The sequence below is a fragment of the Heterocephalus glaber genome, unplaced genomic scaffold, assembly GCF_053883595.1.
Source record: "Heterocephalus glaber isolate CG9 unplaced genomic scaffold, H.glaber_assembly_v1.0 deba00001457, whole genome shotgun sequence".
Taxonomy (NCBI): Eukaryota; Metazoa; Chordata; class Mammalia; order Rodentia; family Bathyergidae; genus Heterocephalus; species Heterocephalus glaber.
This window is the reverse complement of record NW_028258305.1, coordinates 28,086,182-28,111,241: the sequence shown is the minus strand read 5'-3', so window position 1 is coordinate 28,111,241 and position 25,060 is coordinate 28,086,182. Positions and strand designations below refer to the sequence as shown.

Here is a 25,060-nt window from a genome sequence, read left to right as displayed (position 1 = left end):
TTTTCCTTCTTCCTTCATTTCATTACCCCTAACAGTCCCTTTCCAAATATTATTGCAGTCTTGAAAAATTTAAGGTCTTCATGGTTCAACCCAATCTACCCGAATGTACATGACTACTCACCTACTCTCTTTTGCAGGACTCTGCGATCATTACAAATACATACTGTATTTTTTTGGCCCTGTTTTAATAATGAAACCTTGAAAAGTGTGATTGTTACACTACCATTTGGTGATTCCTCTATCTAATTCATATTTTCTTCTGGCTACTTGGATATTTTGTCCTCAATCCTATAGAGCTTTTCTGAAAAACTATTTGAGTGAACCCAGTAAAAATAAGCTCTGATTTCTGAATAGGAATCACAAGCATAAGAACTTGTTTTTGAGATTAAATATGCTATCCATATTTCAGACATAAACAGATCTAGGGACTTTAATTTCATCTTTCATCTTGATGATGTTCAGAAAAATTCATATCATTCGTTCTTGGATGTGACTTGTATTTCTCATTGGCAGAACTAGAATTTAAAGAAAATGTTTCTTCCTGTTTGTCAATACTAGTTATATACCTAAGAATCTGAGGATAACTCATTATTATGTATAAACTTTCTTATCCACTATCTTGTTTTTCCACAAATCCTCAAAACCAATGAAATATGCATTACTATTGTTAATTTACAAATGAAACCAAAGCTAAAATTGAAGTGAAAACTCATGTTACTGGGAATTAAAATTTAGTATTAGATATGTCAAGATTGAAAATTATCATAAGCACTAGTAATAAATAAAATTTAAATCTATGTCTCAGGTGATGCATAATTTTATGGTTATTGTCATGTTTGTTTTAGTGTTCATGATAATAATGGGTGCCATTATTATGGTTGTCTGAATGAAAAGACATTGTGGAAAGACAATAGTTTTAGTGCCAGGGGAAATATACATTCAAATTCTAGCTTATCTCTTTACATTGTGGTACCTCAGCAAATGAAGTGATAGTCATAATTGTTATAATTATTCTCTCCATGTCTAAGAGTACAGTGAATTCTGAGGAACATTATACCCTATATTAAATATGTAGGTGAAAAGAGAAGGATTCATACTCAGGATAAAGTTACAAAAATGTTTTTTCTTATCCAATTATACCTTCTTTATTTTTTATCAGATGACAATGACTAGGAATATTTATGTAAAGATAAGTAATATTCACAACAAAGAGTGGGTATAGGAACAAATCACAAATGTATCTGTCAGTTGAAAAATCAACAAGTACAATAAGAACCTATTACAAAGGCTACTGCTCCTTCTCACAGAACTTTTTACCATGAACACTGTAACAATAAGGCAAGTTTAGAGCTCATGAAGTCCACTCTTCTCATCCCATGAGCCCTATAGCCTAGGGGAAGCTGAAATCTGGAGAAGAGAGACAATTTGCTGACCACTTGCCTTGTCATAAAACTGGAACTTGTAGTGAGGACTTCAAATTTTGAGTGTAGTAATTCTACTATTATTCTTTAGGCATGAAAATAGATCTCTATAAAGACTTCTTTATTGATAGGGTTAGCCTTTCTCATAAAGTACCCTCAATGATTCAGTTGTTGGATGCCAGGAATTACTTGGTCCTCAAGCAATAACTTACTCATTTAAATAAAGCAGACCCCATCTCTGCTACATTTGAAAAGGACATGGGAAAATTCTTTCAGCAGTTATGAGGTAACCACAACTTACTCATTATCATTGCCTTCTCATTGGCAGGAAATATTTTGACTAATGAATGGGAAAACATAAAGCCCAAACTAGTCTTTAGATGCTATCTAAGCATATGTTTACAGCACCTTTGGGGTGTCCACACTGCTCAAAATAAGCAGATTATTTGATTAAGTTTACTTGGGACATCTGCTCATGTATATGGGGAAACTTAAACAAGTTGCCAGATATAAATGGGTTCACTAATCAAAAGGAGTCTGGTGCTGTATAATTAAAATCTGATTGTGAAAATATTACCCCAAAGAATTTCAGAATATCTGAAGAGAGGCAATATAGCTGTATAACAAGTATTTAAGTAGTTGAATCAAGACCTGGATAATATTGCTAAAAATATTAGTGGATGCTTCTTACCACCCATTATGGTGTACTGATTTTGCCCTTAACAACCAGACAAACCAGTGCTTAATTTTAAAGTTATTCTCAGAATATTTGTGAATATAAAAAGATAAAAATAATTAAAAAGAGGATAGTCATTTAAAAGCAGAATGTTTCAATTACTCTTCCTTTTCTTTGTATCCTCTTACTTTAAGGCTAAGGAAATAGAAAACATTCAAGATTGGTAAGTTTGTAAGCCATCAAAAGCAATAGTATTTTAATATGTGAATAAATAATATTATGCAAATCAGTTTATAATTTAATTAGGTGAGCTGAGCCTTTTGGGCTGCCATACCACCACTCCCAGCACCAAGGAGCAGAGGGCCCCCCAACACTGAGGAGGTAAATTGGGTGGGTGCCAGCACCACACACACACATGCACACACACACACACACACACACACACTTCTCCCCACCCCACACCCTGTTGAAAGGAGAAGACAAATAAACAACTCTCAAAACCAGACTCCCAGATCACCTAAAGCAACCCCAAAGGGAAAGCAGATGGAACAATCTGATACTCAACCACCTGGACTCGATGAACAGACAACAAAAGAGGAGCTGGAAAAAATAAAATCAGAAATAATTTCTCACATAATAGCAGAGATTGTGCCCATAGTGCAAGACATGATTAATAAATCTAGAGTGGACATGGATAAAAAAAATAGAGGAGCTGAGGAACATGATGTAATCCCAACACAGGAAACAAAGGGAATCCATAAACATAAAACAGATGCAAAAAGATTTTCAGGAGATGCAGCAGAATGAGCCAATTGTGAGGACAGAATTTCAGATATAGAAGACAAGATTGCAATTAGTGACCAGGAAAAGAAAAATTGCTTTAAAATTGTAAGGGACCACAAGATATCACTCCAGCAGCTGCTAGACAATGCAAAGAATAACAACATAAGACTGATTGGAGTCAATGAAGAAACAGGAGAGAGTGCAGATAACATAAAAAAACTGTTCACAGAAATGATGGCAGAAAACTTCCCAAGGAGGGGAAAAGAACTTGACATACAGATAAGTGAGGCATATAGGACTCCAGCTAGTCTTTATCAAAAAAAATCTACACATAGGGATATAATTGTTAAGATTCCAGAAACCCAACAGAAGAACAAAATTCTACAAGTAGTTAGAGAAAAGAAACAAATCACATACAAAGGAAAGTCCATCAGAATCACAGCAGACTTCTCAACACAAGCCCTCAAGACAAAAAGAGCTTGGAGTGACATATTACAAGCCCTAAAGGAAAACAGCCTCAAACCCATATTGATGTACCCTGCAAAACTATCTTTCAAAATTGATGGAGAAATAATATACTTTCATGACAAAGAGCACCTTAGGAACTTCATAAATACCAAACCAGCACTCCAAAACTTTTAGACAATATCCTAGGAAAAGACAATAAGCCTCACAACCCCAGGAAGCTCATGAAATGAATCCATCAGGCACAACAAGAAATTAAGTGCAAAGGGGGAGAATCCAACAAAAAGAAAAAGCCATGACAACGATAAGCCAAAATGTATCAGTTATAACCATCAATATTAATGGTCTCAATTCACCAATCAAAAGAAATAGACTGGCAAAATAGGTCAAGAAGCAAGATCCAACAATATGCTGCATAAGAGAAACACAATTCAAAAAGAAACTCATAGATTGAAAGTTAAAGGGTAGAAAACAATACTCCACGTGACAGGAACCTGAAAACAAGCAGGAATAGCTATCCTCTTTGCAGATCAAGTGGATTAAGAGAGACAAAGAAGGACACTACAACCTTGCAAAGGGAACAATCCAAGAGGAAGAAATGGCAATCATTAATATATATGCACCAAACACTGGTGTGCCCAACTGTATAGAACAAATAGTTATGGACATGAAAAATCACAAAAGCAGTGGGGGTCTTAATACCCCACTCTCACAACTAGACAGATCAACTAGACAAATAATAAACAACAAAATACCAGAACTCAGTCAAACAGTTGAACAAATGAACTTAACAGATGTTTACAGAATGTTCCACACCACAAAATCAGAATACACATTCTTTTCAGCTGCACATGGGTCTTTCTCTAAAACAGACCACATACTCGCTCATAGAACATATTTAAGTAAGTGCAAAGGAATTGAAGTTATCCCCTGTATATTGTCAGACCATAGTGTGATGAAATGGGAGATCAATAGCAAAAGAAACTGCAAGAATTTCATAAACACATAGAAATTGAACAACACACTTCTGAATAATCAATGGGTCACAGGAAATTAAAGAAGAAATCTGACAGTTCCTTCAATTAAATGACAATGACAATACAACATATTGTAATCTATAGGACACAAGAAAAGCAGTCTTAAAAAGGAAATTTATAGCAGTGAATACTCATGTTAGGAAAACAGAGCAAGCCTAATTAAACAACCTGATGCTGAACCTCAAGCTTCTAGAAAGAGAAGAGCAGGAAAAACCCAAAGCTTATACCAGAGAGGAGAGTATAAAGATCAGAGGAGAAACAATGCAATGGAGACTAAGAGAGTGATACAAAAAAATCAACGAAGCCAAGAATTGGTTCTTTGAAAGAATAAAACAAATTTACAAATCCTTAGCCAAACTTATCAAAAAAAGGAAAGAAAAGGCCCAGATCCACACAAATAGGAATGAAAAGGGTGAAATTACAATGGACCCAGCAGAAATCCAGAGGATCATCAATGCCTACTTTGTGAACCTATATGCCAATAACATGGAAAAGACAGAAGAATTGGACAGATTCCTAGATATGTAGGAATTATCAAAGTTTAATGAAGAAGACCTAAAAATTCTGAAAAACCCACTATCAATTAGTGAAATTGAAAATGTAATTAAAAACTGACTAAGAAAAACCTGGGTCCTGATGTCTTCACTGCTGAATGCTACAAGACATTTGGAGAGGAACTACTGCCACTACTGTTTAAACTCTTCAGTGAAATTGAAAGGGAAGCAATACTCCCAAATTCATTCCTGGAAGCCAAGCATCACCTTGATCCCCAAAGCAGAGAAAGACCCAACCTAAAAAGAGAACAATAGGCCAATCTCACTAATGAACATACATGCAAAAAATCCTTAATAAGATACTGGCAAATAGAATGCAGAAGATCATCAAGAAGATAATACACCCTGATCAAGTGGGATTCATCCCAGGGATTCAGGGATGGTTCAACATACACAAATCAATCAATGCAATAAACTACATTAATAGAGCCAAGGTCAAAAAATATATGATCATTACCATAGATGCTGAAAATGTATTGGACAAAATCCAACACACATTTATAATAAAAATCTTACAAAAATTGGAATAGATGGACTCTACCTCAATCTGATAAAAGCCATCTATGAAAAACCAACAGCCAACATCATACTAAATGGTCAAAAACTGAAATTTTTCACACTAAAATCAGGAAGAAGACAAGGATGTCCACTATCACCACTCCTGTTCAATATAGTCTTTGAAGCATTAGCCACAGCAATCAGACAAGAGAAAGAAATAAAAGAAAGAAAGATAGAAAATGAATAATTCAAATTGTCATTATTTGCAGATTACATGATATTCTATATAGTAGATCCCAAGAACTCCACCAAAAGTCTTCTAGACTTAATAACTTAATAATCAATTCAGTAAAGTAGCTGGATACAAGGTCAACACACAAAATCAATAGGTTTTCTGTACACGAACAGCAGACTCACCGAGAAAGAAATAAGCCAAACAATTCCTTTCACAATAGCATCCAAAATACTGAAATACCTAAGAATCAACCTACAACAAAAATCAAAGACCTTTACTCTGAAAACTATAGCACTCTGAAAAGAGAGATTGAAGATGATATCAGAAAATGGAAAGACATCCCTTGCTCCTGGGCAGGAAGAATCAACATAGTGAAAATGGCCATTCTTCCAAAATTGTTACATAGATTCAATGCAATCCCAATTGAAATTCCAGCAGCATACTTCACAGACCTTGAGAAAAAAATCCAAAAACTCATTTGGAACAAGAAGAGACCTAGGATAGCAAAAGCAATTCTAGGCAACAGAGACATGGCCGAGGGTTTCACAATTCCCAACTTGAAACTATACTACAAAGCTACTGTGATAAAAACAGCATGGTACTGGCAAAGAAACGAGGACCAGTGGAACAGATTAGAAGATGCAGTAACAAGGCCAGACATACTCAGCCACCTCATCTTCGATAAAGGAGCCAAACACCCTCACTGGAGGAAAGATAGTCTCTTTAATAAAAGGTGCAGGAAGAATTGGTTTTCAACTTGCCAAAGATTAAAACTAGACTTATATCTCTCACCATTGCACTAACTAAAATAAAAGGGATTAAAGAGCTAAATTTTAAAACAGAAATGCTGAACCAGCTGGAACTCAGGTTAGGTAGACCTCTTGAAGAAATTGGGTTAGTAAAAGATTTTATGAACAAAACCTCAGTTGCCTGTAAACTAGCACAAACAATCAACAAATGTGATCTCTTCTTCTTAAAAAGCTTCTGCACAGCAAGAGAAACCACCAGCAGTGTGAAGAGACAACCCACAATGTGGGATAAAATTTTTACCAGCTATTCCTCAGGTAAAGGTCTACTATCTCAAATCTATAAAGAACTTAAAAAAATCAGACCTCCGAAATTTAAACACCCAATCCAAAACTGGGCATCTGAAATAAAGAGGCATTTCTCAGAAAAAGAAGCAGAAATGGCCAATAAACATATGAAAAAATGTTCAACATCACTGGTCATTTGAGAAATGCAAATGAAAACAACACTGAGTTTCCACCTCACTCTAGAAAGAATGGCTGCTATCATGAAATCAACCAATAACAAATGCTGACAGAGCTATGGAGAAAGATGAACCCTGCTCCACTGCTGGTGGGAGTGTAGACTGGTGCAGCTACTGTGGAAATCAGTATGGGGATACCTCAAAGAACTAGGACTGGAAGTCCCATTTGAGCTGGCTAGTCCCCTGTAGGGGATCTTCCCCAAAGAATTAAAAGAATCATACCACAGTGATATATGTGTACCCATGTTCATAGCAGCATAATTTGTGACAGCTAATACTTGGAAGCAGCCCAATTGTCCATCAACTGGAGAATGGATAAAGAAAATGTGGTTTTTTTATAGAATGGAGTACTACTCAGGCATAAAAATGAGAAATTAGAGACATTTTTAGCTAAATGGATGCACATTGGGTTGATACTCTTCAGTGAAATAAATAGGACACCCATCTGTAGTTTCTCTAGTGTGAGAAACTGAAAGTGTAAATAAGGACTAAAAGGTATAATAGATGTGAAAAAGGAAGACAAGTGGGAACTGGGAGGGATAGAGGAAAGGAAAGAAGGGAATGGAATTAATATAAGAAAAAAATGGAAAAAAAGTCTTTGTAGATTGGGAGGGGTGGAGGGGTTGAAGGGAGGCAGAGGAATGGGGAAAAAATAAGAATCAAGAGACAGTATGTAAAGGTGCAAATTTCCAATGATGAATGTCATTATATTGTTTACCTAAAATGTACCAATATAATTAATTTAAAAAATAATAATTTAGTTCGGTGGACTTTAAAATGGAAAAAATTGAACTCTTAAAATTAGCTTAACAGCATGAAGCTAAATTAAGAAGAGATAGATCCCTTGTTTGGAGTATGTAAAAGATTAAAAAAATCATAAATCCTAAGTATCTATTTTCTTCTGATTTCCCATCTAATGAGAATTACTTTGACCTGTTTTATTATTCAATAAACATTTATCTTGTACATTCACTAGATGTTAAACAATGCCAACTCCTGTGTATATAAAGATAAATACATATATTTAAGGAGCTTGCAATCTAATGGGAAGGCAGAAAAATACATGCTGATAAGACTAAATATAGTCACAGAAATATCTCATGGTGCAGTAAGAAGTGAAGGAAGAATATAAATCTGAATTGCATAATGGGAAGTAGAGCATCAAAGAGAAATGGATTCTAATAGTGAGGCTTGAAGCATCAGCCACAGTTATTAGGTGAAAAGGGAGAAGATATTAAACATATGAGACCATGGGTATCTGAACCACTCTCACTAGTTCAGTGAGCCATTAGTAGTTTGGTCTACCTGGAACAAAGAATAATTTTAGAGTGACAATAAGAACCAAGCTTACAGCTATAATTGGCAATTGATAATATTTGTCATGACTAAAGTTTTAAAGGTCTTTGGTAATAAGTTAATAAATTTAGTTTTTATTCTGAGAATTATAGGGATTTAATGGAAGATTTTATGTGGGGGGATGACAGATAGTAACTGTTTTAGCAAGGTCATTTTGCCAACAATGTAGAGAATAATTAGGAAAGGACAGGGATATGGTAATGGATATGAAAGACATTCAGCAGGTAAGAACTATGGGATTTCAGTGTGGCATGGGAACATTAAGCCAAGGAAAGGAATCTAAGTTGATTTAGCTTCTGAGTAATCAGTGAATTATACAAACCAGAGATTAGCTAAATGAATAGTAAAAATGATGAGTGTAATTTTGATTGTGCTGAATTTGAGTCAGTGGGCTCTGTAGAAATGAGGTAAATAGATAGTTTTATATATTAGATACTGGGTGGATAGAACATGTTAATAAGGGGAAATGAGATTTGAAGGTGAAAATGATGATAAAATATTTTGCTTTCAAATTTGTTCAGATGTTTGCATATATAAATTAGAGCTCGATGTATAAACCTTTTAAAAGGGAGCCTTGAATATTTAGTCCATGAGAAACTCTGGAGATTGCAATAGGCAACATAAGATTGCAAGTAATCAAAATAGCTAATAGAGAGGATTTTGAATGTTCCCAACATAAAGAAACAGTCAATGTTTAATCTGATGGATATACCAGCTAGTCTTATCTGCTTATTATACATTGTATACATGCATTGAACTACCTCATTATACCCCATAAGTACTACCAGAGGTGATCAAAATGTATGGTGATTGTTTAAGTTAAAAAAATTACAATATGAGACACATTGCCATTAATTCCACTCAAAATACTCATCTTCTAATCACAAGTATTCCGTCACTCTTGCCATGTTCTGAAGCAGTTCAGGAAGTCTTCTTTTGTGAATGGTTTTATGAGTTGTGATTATAAATATGGTGAATGCTGCTGCCAAGTGCCATCCAACGGAAAGGCAGGCTCATAAAAATATGATGTGTTCTCATTCACCTTGTTCAATAGATCTAGCACTGTATGACTTTTAGCTCTTCTCCAAAGTAAAAATGCTCGTGAAAGGTAAACATTTTGAATAAGTTAAGGACTTTCAGGCAGCCATGACAGTGCAACTGAAGACACTTGTGAAAGAGGACTTCCAGAATTGCTTCAAAAAGTGGCCAGAGCAATGGGAAAAGTGTTTGAAACAAGAATATTTTTTGGGGTGGAGGTTAATGGTAATGTGTCTTTTGGTGTAAAAAAATTTAAAATGTAAATATTCACTGAATATTTTGATCACACCTTATATAAAATAATTATGTGTTCACAAACAATTACAATTTTAATGTTTAGAGTCCAGTCATCCTAACTTCATAAAATTTAGGTATCTAAACCCAGTTGGAAAATTGCTCAGGATACTGGAAAATGATCCCTGAATTTTACTATGGTATTTGATGTAACTACACAAAACATTTTGCACCAAATGGTGACATATGGACTAAAGGACAATTCAGTTAGGCAAAACAACAATGTGCTCAATATTGCTGACTCTAGGTGGAGAGTGAGCTATGTGCTGCAAAGCTCTGTATTTGGCTTTGTCCAAATACTATGGCAAAATATAAGATAAAAACATAACCACCGTTTTTATTACTTTTGTGATAGGTGCCAAAATTGAAGTCTGAGCAAAGGCCAGATGACATTTAGTGTTGAAAAATATCTTAATAGAGGAAATTAAATAGGGGCAGATGCAAAGATCCTGCACTTGGAACTCTCAAAATTGTCTGAAAAGTGCTTTTTGGCTTCATTGTGTCTTTCAATTTTCTCAATATACAAATAAAATAAATAATAAGGTAGAAACTAAGGGGATCTTCAAAGTAGAATTTTCAGATGTCAACTTAGGCAGAAATCCGCATAGAAGAAATAAGAAGACTAATAAACTAGGACCACAAAGTGTGAGAGAAACTGAACAATCGCTCATCTTCAGAGACTTCAAGGGTATAGAATAGAAAAGTTATATATGATAGACTGTAGGGACTAGAACTAGTGGTACTAGATAGTAAACAAATAAAACCAACAGTCTCAGTTAATGTCTGTAATGCTTTTGCCCATATTGACACTGGAGCCAAATTTGTCTAATTCTTCTACTAATTGGTTGTTTGATCTTTGACAGATTAATTCAGCCCCTATTTGTCTCATTTTGCTACTCTAAAAATGGAGATGATAACGTAATCCAGATCATATGGGTAGTGTCAGGATTTTATGACCTAGTACATGTAAAAAATGGTGGTAAAGGTGCCTGGTTCATAGGAATTGCTTTAAGTGCTTACTTTCATTGTTATTAGTAGTTTCAGGAGAACAGAGCTCAGTGCCCTTCCTCATCTCTACCCACCAAGAGAACTAAATAAAGCAACTTTTGAAAATTTATAGATTATTTGTAAATCAGTATCTGCACGTTGGTGACATGTTCCAAGTGTTCTGATTGCAGGCTTACCAGCACAAATTCCATCAATGTTTAGGAGGAAGCTAGCTACAAGCAACAGCTTCCATCCCAGGACTGAGGAAAATCTTTTGCATGACTGTCCTTCCTGCGTTCATATTTTTGCCTTCATGCTTTAGTATTCTGCATATGCTTTTGACTTCTACATCAATGGCCAGTTCACAATTTGTCTGTTGCCCACTGTATTCAACTGTGGTCTCAGAGCTTTCCGGCAGAGAAGACAAGGAACCAAGAAATCTTTACTTTTTAAACTCTCCAGATGTAAACTAAAGTCCATAAAACCATAAGCATGAATAAAATATTATATTCTAATGGAATATGAGAAAAAGCTTCTTTTGGACTCAATATCAGGGCAATCTGAAAATTTTCCTAGCAGTTGAATCAGTGTGATATTGTTTCTGAGTTGTGATATATATCATCATATTGTACACTTCTTACTTACTTTTTTCTTACTGATGAGACAAAATACCCAACTCCCAAAGTTAAAGGAGGAAAAGTTTATTTCAGCTCATAGTTTGTGGGTATCTCAGTACATAATTGACTGGCTCCAAGGCAGGGTAGCATGGCAGAGGACCATCACAGAGGAGAAAGAGTTCATAGCAGGCAAAAGTCAACAAAAACAGAAAGCAGCAACAAGAAGCAACAAGCAGTGACAACAGCAGCCCTTTTGCTACTCTTTTTATTCTATGTATTTAGGCTACTCATGCTTAAGGCGAGTAGTACTCATAACCAGGGTGGGGCATTCTTTCCTAGCATTGCACCATGAATCAATCTCAGCATCACATCTTTAATCCCAGAATCACATACTCTAGATCCAACCATGCTCCAAAAAGCTCTACCTATGACTGCATGAGGTTTTGGGGGGACATCTAGACACAAACCAGAACAAGAGAGGAGGGGTCATTGCTGTGACTGTGCTTTACCATGTGGTTCAGAAGCCATTTGAAATGGCTTGTGGAAAGAATTTGGAAGGGTTTGGAGATGCTGGCTGAAGTAGTAGCCCTGGAATGCCTTAGGCAGTACTTAATGGAAGATTCTTGTTAGAATTCAGAAGACCAGAGTGCTGATAGAAATGCTGCGGATAAAGACCAGGCTCAAGAGGCTTCTGGTAGGAAGAAGGACTGCATTGGCTGTTGGAATCCAGATGACATGTGATATATCTTGGCAGAAAATTTGTCTGCATTTTGTTCACGTCCAGAGACCTTGCCTGAGACTGAGATTAAAAGTGGAGGACTAATCTTGCAGAAGATATTTCCAGATAGTCTAATGTTGAGGTCATGGCATGGATACTGTTAGAGGCTTTAAGCCAGATTCTGTCGAGAATCAAGAACAAAGAGCCTAACAGAGTTATTTAAAATGTTATGAGTTTGGCCAGAAAGGAAGAATCAGTAAAACTGTGAATTGCGAAGACATAGCAGGTATTTGGTTCTCTTGGTTGCTAAAAAGAAATAGAACAATGAAAAAGATGGCCTGAGGCCATCGCAAGAAGTAGCAGGACTCCAGCTTTTGCAGTCTCAAGGTTGCAAAGGTGAAAGAATTTTCTTTGAGAAGAAAACCTTAGAGCACCATGGTCCACAATGGCATGGCAGCCTAGAGAATTTGTTCCTCTTGATTGGGTTCAGAGTGCTCAGTGATTCAGTCACTGGACTCCTACAGCCAAGAGAGCTGGAAGCCTGGCTACTGTTCCAGCTGGTGACAGACCTTGGCATCATCTACGCGGTGCTGGCTTTCGGTGCATGCAGAATGCAAGAGTTGTGGGGTCAGGAAGGCTTCCACTTAGCCTTAGAAGACCTGGAAGGCCAGCAATGTGATCCTGAGAGGGCAGTTTATGAAGCTGTGAGTGTGAAGCTGATGGCACAGTGGAGGCCTCAGAAGGTTGGAGAAGCTAGGAACAGGGATTCTTTGAAGAAAAAATGCAAGGAATAATCAAAGCTGGCCCAAGAAAGAAGAGCTACAAAAGTCTGTAATACCATAGGGGTGGAGCCACCCAAGACTCCACTCCAAGATGGAGTTTGCATTCTGCCATAGATTGCCTTGGATGTTGGATATGGAACTACAAGACTTAATGTTTGCCCTGCTGGATCCTGAACTTGCCTTGGTGCCATTCTTTTCTATCCCCCATTTGTACCTTTTGGAATGGTAATGTGTGTCTTATGTCATTGTATGTTGGAAGTGTTTAACTTTCTTTTTGTTTGTATAGGCATTTAGAGCTAAGAGTTTGCCGTAAATCTCAGAGGAGACTTTGGCTGTGGCCTTTTCAGCCATGCTGAAACTGTTTGGACTTTGGAAATAGACTAAAGGACTTTTTCATAAGGGATGTGTATGAGTCTTTGGGGGTTCAGTGGCAAAATATTATAGCTTGTGTCTAGCTATCACCCCAAAGCCTCATGTGGTCATAGATGGAGATGGCTGAATCTTTTTGGAGGTGGCTGAATCTGGAGTGTGTGATGATGTGATTGAAGATGTGATGCTGAAGTTGATGCATGGTGCAATACTAGGACTAAAGGTGCCCCATCCTAAGAATAAGTACTACTCGATGCCTGCCTCGCAAGCACAAGGTCCCAAGTTCAATCCCTAGTACCAAAAAAACCTGAATAAGTACTACTCATCCTAAGGGCAGGTAGCCTAGATAGAATATAAGGGACAGAAAGAGGGCTGCTGTTGTCACTGCTGCTTGTTACTTGTTGTTTGCTGCTTTTGTTGCCATCTACCAGAGGGACAGAAGAAGGTTCCCTGCTGGTTGCTGGTTCCTTCTCTTTTGCTATTTCATTGCTTTGCTTCCTTCTGCCTGTCATGAACTGTTTCTCCTCTGTGATGCCCCTCTGCCATGCCACTCTGCCTTTAAACCAGCCAACTATGAGCTGAAACTTCTACAAACTGTGAGCTGAAATAAGCCTTTCCCTCTTTAACTTTGGGAGTTGTGTATTTTGTCTCAGCAATGAGAAAAGTAACGAAGACATACACTTTGAATATGTAGTATTCAATCTTTATTTGGTAATTAAATATTTTTTAAAATTTATTATCTATCCAGAAATTTAGCCAATGAGTAATCTACCCAGCAATTTAACCAATATTTCTAGATGAGATGTTAGAATCATATTCATCACCTAGTCTACTTTATTGCTACACTAGACCTTTCTCCTATTGAGTTCCAAGGAAGACTGTAGTCACAAGATATTAATTAGTTCTTTAAAAAAATAAAATATTTGGACAAATGACTTTGAGAAACACTAAATTACAATAAACATTGCTAAGATATTCCCAAGGTTCATTAGTTTGTTAAAAAGCTCCAAGAATTCGTTCAGTAAAGAATAAATATACCTGAGTCATGTCTAGTTTATTCTTCATAAAATTATTTTTAGACTGACATATTAAAATTTTTAAAATCTAATATTTGGTGGAAGAGCTTGAAATTATTAATATCAGCTGCCTTTCTTTGATCACCTACTCACTACTCATTTATTCTTGAAAACAGCTCTTTAATTAGGGTGATGATATGTCCTAGTTTACTTGGCCCATTTCCAATTCACTGATATTAACCCACTGTATTATTAGTAGCACTCCTTTTACTCTTCAATCTTTGTTCTGATGAGCAATTTTATAGACACTCAACCTGTAAAGCTTTTTTTGTTCTTTTGCCTTCTTGCAGTCCCACCTGCCTACTGTAGACAAAAAGAACCTTCAAAACTGGAAATCAGAACCTTCCATGTCTTAGCCCACAATCCTCCAACTGCTTCTTAGCATTGACAGAGTAAAGTCCCAGATAAAGTCTTCCAGATGTTTAGGCCTCAAGACCTAATGAATTTGCTGTTGGCTACATTTCTGATCGAATGTTTTTTCTACTCTCCTACCTTTTATCCAGCCTTATTGAACACCTTACTGTTTCTAGAATACATCAAGTATGTTTCTACTTCAAGACCTTTATATTTGATGTTCTGTTCCATTATCTAGAGATCTTTTGCCTAGTTATTCACAGGATTTGTTTCCTTACTTCTTTTAGTTTGATGTTCAGATTTCATTTCTTCTGATCAGCAAATCTAAAAATGATTTCCTTCTTCTATTCTTCTCTATCTCTCTATACTACATTAATTTTAATTTAGCCCGGATATTGTTTGAGTCATATCTCTCATGCTTTAGTTGCATTAGCTCTTGAACACCTCCATGAGTACATGTATATATCCTCTTAGCACAAAATTTCTACTATTTTCAGTTCTTCAACATAAATTAGCAAAATTGTTAAAACTAACTGCCTATACTTGATCTCTTTAGAAGACTGACATTTCAATGGTATTGCCAATTTTCATATAGTATCTCCTTCACTTCTAGATACTCTGCTTTCTTTTGTCATGTGTGGTCTGTTGATGAATATGGATGTGATCTACTTACTTCACTTTGGGAAATGAAGCTGTAATTGAATCAGACAGTTAGTAACAGAGCACCTCCTAGAAGTCATTCAGTACAGTCTCTTGGTCAGATAAGATATGTACTAAGGAAAAGCAATGTTTATTTCAAGTGCTTCAGTGGATGGAGAGGCATCTATTTGAGTTTGCCTCATGCTCTTCTGGTAGTTGTCCTTCGCTGTTTAGTAGGCATCTCAATCCCTAGGCTCATCTCATCTACCACACTGGTGGGATCTGACCAAAGCTTAATAGTCAGGATACACCAGCTGGGCATGGTGACCCACACTTGTAATCCCACCACTCAGTAGCTGAGGCAGAAAGATCACCACAAGTTCATGGCTAGTGTGGGCTACACAGTAAGTTCAAGGTCAGCCTAAAGTACATAGCAAGACCCTGTCTCAAAAAACAAACAAACAACCAACAACAATATCAACAACAACAACTAAAAACAACAAAACCAAGGATATATCTTGTCCTTTTAGGTGCTAAGAATAGCCCACATTTCAAATAGTTATATAAATAAGGGACCAAATATCAAATACACTTCTGTCTTTCTAGTCTGCTTTACTCTTCAGCCTAAAGCAAAATCTTACTTTGAAGCATTAAAATTATCTTCATCATCTCTAAACCCCACTCTATTATCACTCTCAGAATAATTAAAGTCTGCTTTTTTCATATCTATCACCCAGTAGCATCCTGATGTGTGTTATAAATATGGATAGAAAAGCAAAACAAAATAAAAATGATTTTTAAAATGAATTCTAGGGGTTGGGGGTGTAGCATAGTGCTTGAGTGCTTGCCTTGAAGGCCCTGTTCCACACAATCAATCAATCAATCAATCAATCAATCAATAAGAAAGAAAAGAGAAAAGAAATCCTGTATTATTGAAATTACAGCCATTTTAAAACTTTCTTTTGAAAAATTCCATGTAGTTCATCTTCCCTTTCAACATCTCACTCATCTGCTCCAGCACAATTTTGGCCTGACTTCCACCTTCCCTCCCACTCTTCTGAATTACATGTTTTTACCAACCTCTGCAATTACTCTCTTTTAAAACTTTTGTCCTAGAGTGTTATTAATGAATTCTTGAGGGTAAGGACTATGTCTTAGCCATCATTTTATACACCAAAGTACAGTATTTGGAACATAATAGATATTCAATAAATGCGTGCTGAATGAACAAAAAGTATTTATTAAATAATTGTTAAGTACCTGGGAATTAAATGTAGTAAAACTCATTGCTTCATACACTAAGAATAATACAACATTTAAAAAGATTATTCTCTGTATTCATTTAGCACAGGTATAGAGATTTATTAATTTCATTTGATTTTGAATAATAAATATATTACTTAGAATGGATAAAGAATATAATTTATTCACTCAGTCATTTATCAAATACTTATAATCTAGTTTGGGTTAGAAAATGGCAGTGTATGTGGAAAATTAAGGGTGACGTCTCACGTCTGGTCACACTCCTATTTGGAAGCCACCCCTGCCCTCCTATCACTTCCCTTCCCCTATTGCAGACTGGAGATCAAAGTGCCATCTTCTCAAGAAGATATGCGACATGTTCTCATTATTCCCTCTCCAGGAATGTTCCTGACTTTCACATTTCTAAAAACTCCAGCAATAGAAAACATCAATGCAGACCATTCCAGTGATTATGCTCCAGGGAAAATGAAGGAGTTTCTGAGTGTTGACAATAGCTCTATTTCTTGGTCTAGTTCCTGGATACATGGGCACAGGGATGAATTCTATGTTTGAAAATTCATTGAGCTACATGGCAGCATGTTTCTGTAGATAAGTTGCACTTCAATAAAAAGTGAAAGAATAAAACAATACAATGAATCTATGGTTTTTTTGCAATGCTGAAATTTTTATAGTTTCCCATCTGTACTTTGTCATGTTTTCCCCTTTCGTGCAGACTTTCCATATGCTACTGCCTCTACCCATGTCTCCACTGGCCTGTTCTAGTAACTGTTCCTCAGAGTTCTCAACAAATTGCTTTGCAACAGTGTGCTGATGGGATTCTCTATCCCAGTAAAAGCAATGGTCTTCAAAACTGTTTTTCCTGGTTCTTAGGAAGCAGCTCCAGGTACTCAATGAACTTGGTAGAGGGGGGCAATTATGCAATTACATTGGTGTGATACACAGAAAGGTTTCAATACTAGGTGCAGTGGGAACAGAATAAAAAAAGCATACACATGTATTCCCACAAATGCACAAACAAGTCTTCTACAGTAGGCTGAATCTAAGTCAAGGAATAACAACTGATCTGTGCAATTGTCACCACCAAGAAAGTATAAAAACAATATTCAAGACTTTTCTATTCTTTTAGAACAGCTATGCATGAAAATGGAATGTTGGCTTTAAAGATACAAATGGACCTTAAATAGGCATTCTGTAAGCTGTGCATTCTTTTACTCTTTTCACATATAGACCCATCAAATAATTATTCTAAGAGAGAGAGAGGGATAATTTCAAGTTAACTTTGTCTGGAATATCTTGCCATAATTAAATCACAGCTCCACTTCATTGTGTATATTAACCTGGTCAGTTGGTTGTGGCCCCCTGCAACAGACTGCTGAGCAATTCCATGACTCACTTGGGTTTGGTTAGTTAAGACATGACTGATAGCTGAGGTGGACACTATGAGATTAGGGAGGACTATGAATCAGCTGTCCCTGGTCTGGGCTCTAAATCATCATTTAACATAGCAAGGTCACACTCAGATTGTTTCTTTCAGAATTTCTGAGATGATGGTGTATTATTGTGCCCTCTATGTATCACTTTTATGTAAAATTTCATAGATCTTTTTATGACTAAGGTACCCTTTTATTTCATCAAATACAACTTTTTCTCAGACCAATTACCCTTTGGAAAATGTACTTTGGAGATCTGTTTCTTATCCTATTTAATGAATATTCCTTGCATATTTCCTTGAAGAATAAAATATTTTATCCAGTAACTTGGGTGTGTTTTACTTTAGCCGTATTCAAAAAGATTATTGATGAAAAATAGAAACTTTAGGCCATATTTTCATTATGTAAGTGATCTCTCGAGTCAGTATACAACATCAAGTGTGTGGCTTATACCATACTATATTTTTATTTTTCAATGCTTTTCATTGGCCAGGAAAGTGTTTGATGTAATTTTATAAATCACTCTGACTGTTTACTGTTACTATGGCTATTGACTTGGCAGTATTTTTAAATGAAGTTTACAACTATATAGAACTTGAAAGAACTATGTTGTTTATGTCTGTAATTTTATTATTTTCTTTCTGTTTCTCCTCCCTGTTTCATAGTAGGTATTTATCTACATATTGCAAAATAGTATTTAAATTAGTTATAGCAAAATCATCTCCGGGGAAATAAGTCATTTTAAGTGTGTGATGAGGTAAATGCTGAGTGTTAGAAGGTATGTCTGACCTCTATTCTCTGTATGTGCATGATAAAAAGTGAGGAGGAAAAGGTAAACTTTCATTACATACTTCTTGCCAAAAAATAACCAATTTCTTTACAATTGCATTGCCCTAGTTAAAATGCATTTCACAATTTTTATAAAACGCATTGCATTACTCATGATATTGATGAAAAGTGTATGTTAAATCCCCAAAGGTCTTACGCTCATGAGTAGGATCTAAAATGCTAGTTGAATGTCAAGTGGGTTTCTTGTTCTTCATTTTAGATTTATAAATTGGAATTTAAATGGGATTTAACATGTCTTTGAGATGGGTCTCCAAATATAACACTTGCATTTAAATGATTCTTATCTCATTTTCTCAGTTTTATCACATCATTTTTGCTATACAACATTTTTGAGTGTGGAAATGGGCATTAAAAATTTCAAAACACATTTATTGAAACTCGTCAATATGATAAGCAGAGAGGATAAGGATAGAATATAGTCAAATAGTAATAATTTAATCTTGTCTCTGAAAAAAGTTAACTCACCAATTTGGAAACATTAATATGTAAAGAACAGTTAATGTTGTTTCTGATTTAGTTGGGTCTTTGGTAACAGTGCTTCAAATGATTATTCATTAAACAGCAATGTGAAACTATAAGTAACATCATTTTGCTCTTCCTTCTTGCCAGCACTATAATAAATACTTTTCACACATTAATTTTATTATTTGTCCTCATTCTTAAAAGACTAGTAAACAGTGGTTGGATAGTGTAACATAGAGCTAAGCTAAGGCCTCAAATTTTTCCTTCTCTGTCTCCTGTGTGACCTTGAGTGTATTATTTAATCTTTCTGTGCATTGGTTTCCATCTGTATAATGGGTACTTATCTCATAGAGGAATTTCCAGGATTAATAAATTAACACATGTCACTTGCTTAGTAATTTTCTTAAAAAGTAATAAGCACTCAACACATATCAAGATAGTTTTTTAGTAACTTATCCAGCATGGGATTTGAAACATGAATTTGTCTAAATCTGCAGCTGAGATTTTTTTAACTAAAAGACAACATACTTATTGTTTCACAGAATGTACTTTAGTATCTTATCCATATAAGTAAATCAATGCTAAAATGAGCTAATGTTTAGAGTTAGTTTGTTAAAATTTTGTTTCTCTGTATTAAATTCAACAGTGGCTTACAAGTGACAATGGCCCATATGCTCTTTTCTTACGTGGTTGCCTCTTCTCTCTCATAAGGCAAGCCACGAGACTGGTTAGGGAACTGAAGTTATATCTATTCTTGTACAATATAATTATTCACTGGAATCTAATACATACTCTGAGAAGTTAGTGCATTCTTCTATGTCATTTGCCTAAGAAATATTTTATGCAGAAAATAATTTGACACTTCTTGTTAGTGAATTCCTTTCTCTTCTATTATGGTATAGATTTGTTTTTGAAAGTCTTTTGTATGTCTTCTAAAATTCATGATTCAATGTATGCTGGCATTTACTTATGCTATATATCCACAATTATAGTTTTCAGGCTCATCTTCACTTTAAGATTTGGAGGAGGAGGAAAATTCAATGTTCATCGTCAATCAAAGACTGTACAATAAATATTTCCCAGATGTTCAGCATTAGTGGCCAGTTATTTTAGAAACTTAACATATACAGTGATAAGAGGATGAATCAGTCTCTTGGGAGAAACTCATTTGATTTTGATATTGCTTGTAAGGACAATATCATCCATTACTTATTTTGCTGAACTCTTTATTTGTATTTTGCTACTTAATGCCTTCAATGTGGTTAGTTTATTGCAAAGAAAATGAAGAATTACAAAAATTAAGTTAACTGTACAAAGTCTCACCATGGTGAACACATTGAAGAGCCAGAATGAAGCTCAAGCTCTGACTCCAGTGCCCTTTCGCACTCAGCACCCCGATCACTGCTCTACCCAGTGGACTGAATAGTCTTCCTTGTGCAAACCTGAAACCTGGAGGAGATATTTATTTGATTTCTACCAGCATTCATCTCAGAACAGTCTTTGCAGGGCTTTGAATTCAGTGTACAATTTTTACACAAGTGGAAAGAATCCACCATGGACCATATATATCCTCTTAGTTTTCAGCTAATGTTAGGTTTTTACTCATACATATTGATATGTGATGAATTAATATATCTTCTACATAAAGTAATGCACTATCTCATCAAAGTTCTTGGTACATGCTAGAAAGATAAAAGGTACACACACACACAGACACACACACGAAAAAAACTGTCCTGTTTTTAGAAATTTGTTGCTATCCAAAATTAACAGACCCTTTTAAGATACTGTTTGGTGATTTGCTAAAACAATATAAAATTTCATTTAGCAGCTAAAGTTAAAAAATTATAATGTTACCTACATATATTTTATACTTTTTAATGATTGTGGCTAGCATTCACATAGGATTCATCTAACGAGAGATATCAAATATCCACACTCATCTTTTTATAGAGAAAATATCTTTTTAAATATGCTTAAACTGTTAAATAAGAATTCCAAGCAAAATTTACATCAGTAATCAAAAAACCACCTTTCTTGGAAAAGTTACCATTTTTCAAAAACTATTCTGCCCTGGGTCTTTTAATTCACCTTATTGAAATACATTACAGTGGTTACTGCATTTTTTTCATTGCAAAAAGAAACTGTTTCTCAGTCTTGGCTGCTCATTAGACTTCCATAGGTTTGAGTTAAAAAATAAGATACCCTTGGTTAGACCCCAGAGGCATAGTAATTCCTCAAGAGTGCTGCTGGACATCATTTTCCCTAACTGGTTTTAATGTGTAGACAGAGTGGCTCATTTCAGAAGAAGTTGATAGGCTTTGGAAGAACTTTTTCTACTCTGCAAAATTAAGTGCCATGTGAATCTGTTTCCCTTATGTTACTTTATATATATTAAAAATACCTTCAACGGGGCTCTGGTATGCAGTTTTACTCTAATACCTTGTCGTGAGACATGAAATTATGTAGCTTTGTTCAATGGAAAGAGGTGTTGCTTGGGCAGATCACTTCTGGTCAGAAGTCTAGAATTATGGGATTGTTGGGAATCCTATCTTCCATTTACTGGCCTTAGAGAAACATACAGCCTCTCTGGTCCTCAAATTCCTCTCCACTACAGTCCCTAGCCTTATGCCTTTAACATCCTTTTTTAAAGTTCTTGAAATCTTTCGTGTTCTGTCTGGGACCACTCAATGTCTCACAGTTTTCATTTGAGCAAGATTTTTAAAAAACAATAACTAATGGAATCTATTCCTTTCTACTTTATGACCTTTCCTATGGAACAAAGTTTTCATGCTTTTGGAGAAGTAAATATTGTTGTCCATCAAAGCCTCTTCGAGGCAATTTTTCCTAGTCATTGTGGCCCAAAAGACCAGGCCCACCGACTGTCCAGTCTGAACCCATTATGTGGGCAGAAACTTCAAAGCTGAGCTCTATGCTGTGGGCTTTAATTACAGTTTCTCTATTATTCTTAGCCACAATGAATTTCCTTCATACATCCACTGAATGTAACTGAACATCACAGTTATTTTGTTCTCACATGAGCCTGCAAAAACTTTCAATTCCCTTCTCAAAACATGATCTCAATATTTTCTACTTGTGTAGTCATCATCTAATGCTGAAGAAGTCATGAATCAAAAGAGCAAGTGGCCTATTATTTTCTCTCAGAAATGTTAACATCCTATACATAAAAATAGCTACAAGTCACTTACTATTACCTACATTCTGCTCCTTCAATTTGTTTGCTAAAAAAGAAACAGGAACAGACATTTCTCATGATGAATGTGTACTTGAAATACACTTGGCCTTAAACAAATGAAAAAACAGTAGATGATGACTTGTATGCATCGCATCTGTTCACAAATACTAGTGGCATCATTTATATGAACCTTTTACATATTGAAAACTGCAAAGACTCCTGCTGCGACATTCCTCTTGGGAAGCCGGCTGGTATGTAGTGTTTAATTAAGTATTTTAAAACCATCGTTTTGTAGGCCTGTTCCACTTTAGCTAAAGTTGCGACAGCTTGTCTCTGTTAGTTTAGAAAAAGAAAAGCATAGTTTATTTCTCTCTCTTTCTCTTTTTCTCAGATACACGATATTAGTATTTTTGAATGATGCAAAATAGCCTCTTATAGAAAGAGTAATGCCTTATAAACCTAAGGTATTGTCAAGGTAAACAGACATGTAAAAGAAAAATTTGATTAAAAAAGCCATCTTTTACTACAATTATTTTAATAATGCTACTAGATTATTGAAATAGAACCACACTTTCTCCTTCTGTCACTTTTTATTCAGTGGAGTGGAACATCTACAGCTTGGAAGAAACCAACATACAAGTAGGTATTTCCTCTATATCTGTTAAGTCTTTCCCAGAGACTTTCATCCAGAGAGAATCTCCTTGGTTAGTATTACAAACTATTTTTATTCTTTCCTTGCACTTGTTTATGAATCACTTCCCATGTCATGTTTGTCATCAAGGAAGGGAAATCATATTCATTTTTTCATATTCCTCTGTCCCTCCCATTTCGCTCAATTCAAAGATTGAAAACTAAACTAAATGAAGAGTTGTTTCAAAACTTACTTGAATTGTACATACATTTTTTTCAACAAGATAAATTTTGAAATTTAAACTCTATGGTCTTGTATAAGGATTATATTAATTAAATCTTGGACAAAACACATATATTTTACAGATACAACCTAAAGCTTTTCCCCTGGATGTTTGTGAGTGTTTGGCAGGAGTTCTTAGATGCCTCACAATTTTATTAGAACTGCTTTAATTATTGAATAACAACTTGGTAATTATCTGGAATAGAATTCCAAAATTGATCTGACCTGCATAGTTTAAGCAGTATTCTAGAAAATATCATACAGTTATACAGAAATAAATATTGCTGCTCTTGCTTTCATATCTGTACTTTTACCTTGCATTCCTGAGAGATACAGTTTTTGTTATTTGCCGCAATCTACTATTCCCCAAAATCACTGATGACAGAATGATAATAATATTTGCAAATATTTCCCCTTAAGTTCTTAAGTTTTCAGTCATTAAGAAAGAAAGAAAGAAAGAAAGAAAGAAGGGAGGGAGGAAAGAAGGGAAGAAAGAAAATGTTAAAGGTACCAAGGACATTCTGAGCTTACAGCTGGTTTCAGCAATTTTCACTTACGCAAGACCCCATGTTTGTGAAAACAACCCAAGAATCTTTAAGCAGGATGTAATCAACCTCTGAGCTTCTGAGAAACACTGCAAAAATGACTTCAGCTGCCCAAAATAATAATGTCCTTTACAAGCAGCTCTTCCTATATCTAAGGAAGAGCTAACCACATGTGAGTTTTTGCTGGCTTCTGGGGAACAAGCAAAGAAAATGACAAATCCCATCTACTCCACCCTAAAATATACAGTAAGCACCAGAATCCTGCCGGAAGCTGTGAACCATTCCAAAAGGTGCTGGAAGTATCACAGAAGACTTATATCCAGAATAATTCTGAATGGTAAGTGACCCACAACAAAGGGATTTTATTTGGTAGCAAATCTTTGTTGTCATTTTTCCTTCATAGCCAAGCAAGCTTGCCTTATGAAGGCAGAGCTTTTAAATGCCTGTTAGTCACTAGCTCTCCCTTCCCTCCCTCCCTCCCTCTCTCTCTCTCCCTCTCTCTCTCTCTCTCTCTCTCTCTCTCTCCCTCCCTTTCTCTCTCTCTCTCTTTCTGTCTCTCTCTCACATCAAGGGTTCTGGTGGGAGCATTCAGGAATGATCTTTTAGATAAGTTTCCTCACAGAAGCCCTGCACCTACCTCTGTCAAGGCTTAGCTGTTCAGTCTGCATGGGCTGGATGTGAAAAATGATCCAGTGTGATGGCTTCTCCAAATTACCAGAAAGAAAGGATCTGAGATGCTTGTCCTTTAAGTGTCTCTAAACATGGTTTGCATAGCTGGATCTCAGCTTATCTCTGCCTTTCGGGTTTCGCTTCCATACATGGATCTGTTCCCAACAGTAACTCCAAGCTGTCGAAAAGAAGCTATCTGGCAGCTCTCTGCTTCATCCAACACATGGATGATAAAAATACACATATAGAGATCCTTCCACCCAGGCCCATTTCCCACCCCGTGATCCTGCCACTCTGCATTTTTTCAAATGCGCTTTAAGACTGGCATTTCTGCTCTGCAGATTTTAGAGCACATCTGATTTCTACCTGATTCCCATGTAAACCTTTCAGGCTATGGGTTTGTTTAGCTTATTAAACACAGAGACACTTTATGATTCTTTTACCAGTGTCTTCATCCTTAAAACTTTTAGTAATAAGATGCTTATGGACCTGAAAAATATTTGGTGAATGAATGATTACCTAAATGAGTGGCTGAACAAACTGATAATATTGTATGTGAATAAA

The 25,060-nt window shown here is 35.7% G+C and overlaps 2 protein-coding genes across 9 annotated transcripts in view; one reads left to right on the top strand and one right to left on the bottom strand.

Moving 5' to 3' along the window:
* The window catches only part of Slc8a1 (solute carrier family 8 member A1), a 386,292-nt gene extending 361,673 nt beyond the window's left edge, over positions 1-24,619 (bottom strand). For 2 of the 7 annotated variants that reach the window (XM_087216084.1, XM_087216090.1), the window contains exons 1-2: positions 24,465-24,551; positions 20,497-20,622 (exon numbers count right to left, since the gene is read on the bottom strand). In XM_087216084.1, the coding sequence (XP_087072210.1) occupies positions 20,497-20,510 (14 nt within the window). In that variant the 5' untranslated portion in view covers positions 20,511-20,622; positions 24,465-24,551. Of the gene's footprint in view, positions 1-20,496; positions 20,623-24,464 lie in introns of all 7 variants that reach the window. The other 5 variants (XM_087216097.1, XM_013070198.3, XM_013070200.3 and 2 more) reach the window with 5 other exon arrangements.
* LOC110347954 (uncharacterized) overlaps positions 22,601-25,060 on the top strand; it is a 72,578-nt gene continuing 70,118 nt past the window's right edge. For both annotated transcript variants that reach the window (XR_015452993.1, XR_015452994.1), the window contains exon 1: positions 22,601-24,164. The gene's annotated coding sequence lies outside the window, so the exon portion shown is untranslated. The remainder of the gene's footprint in view (positions 24,165-25,060) is intronic.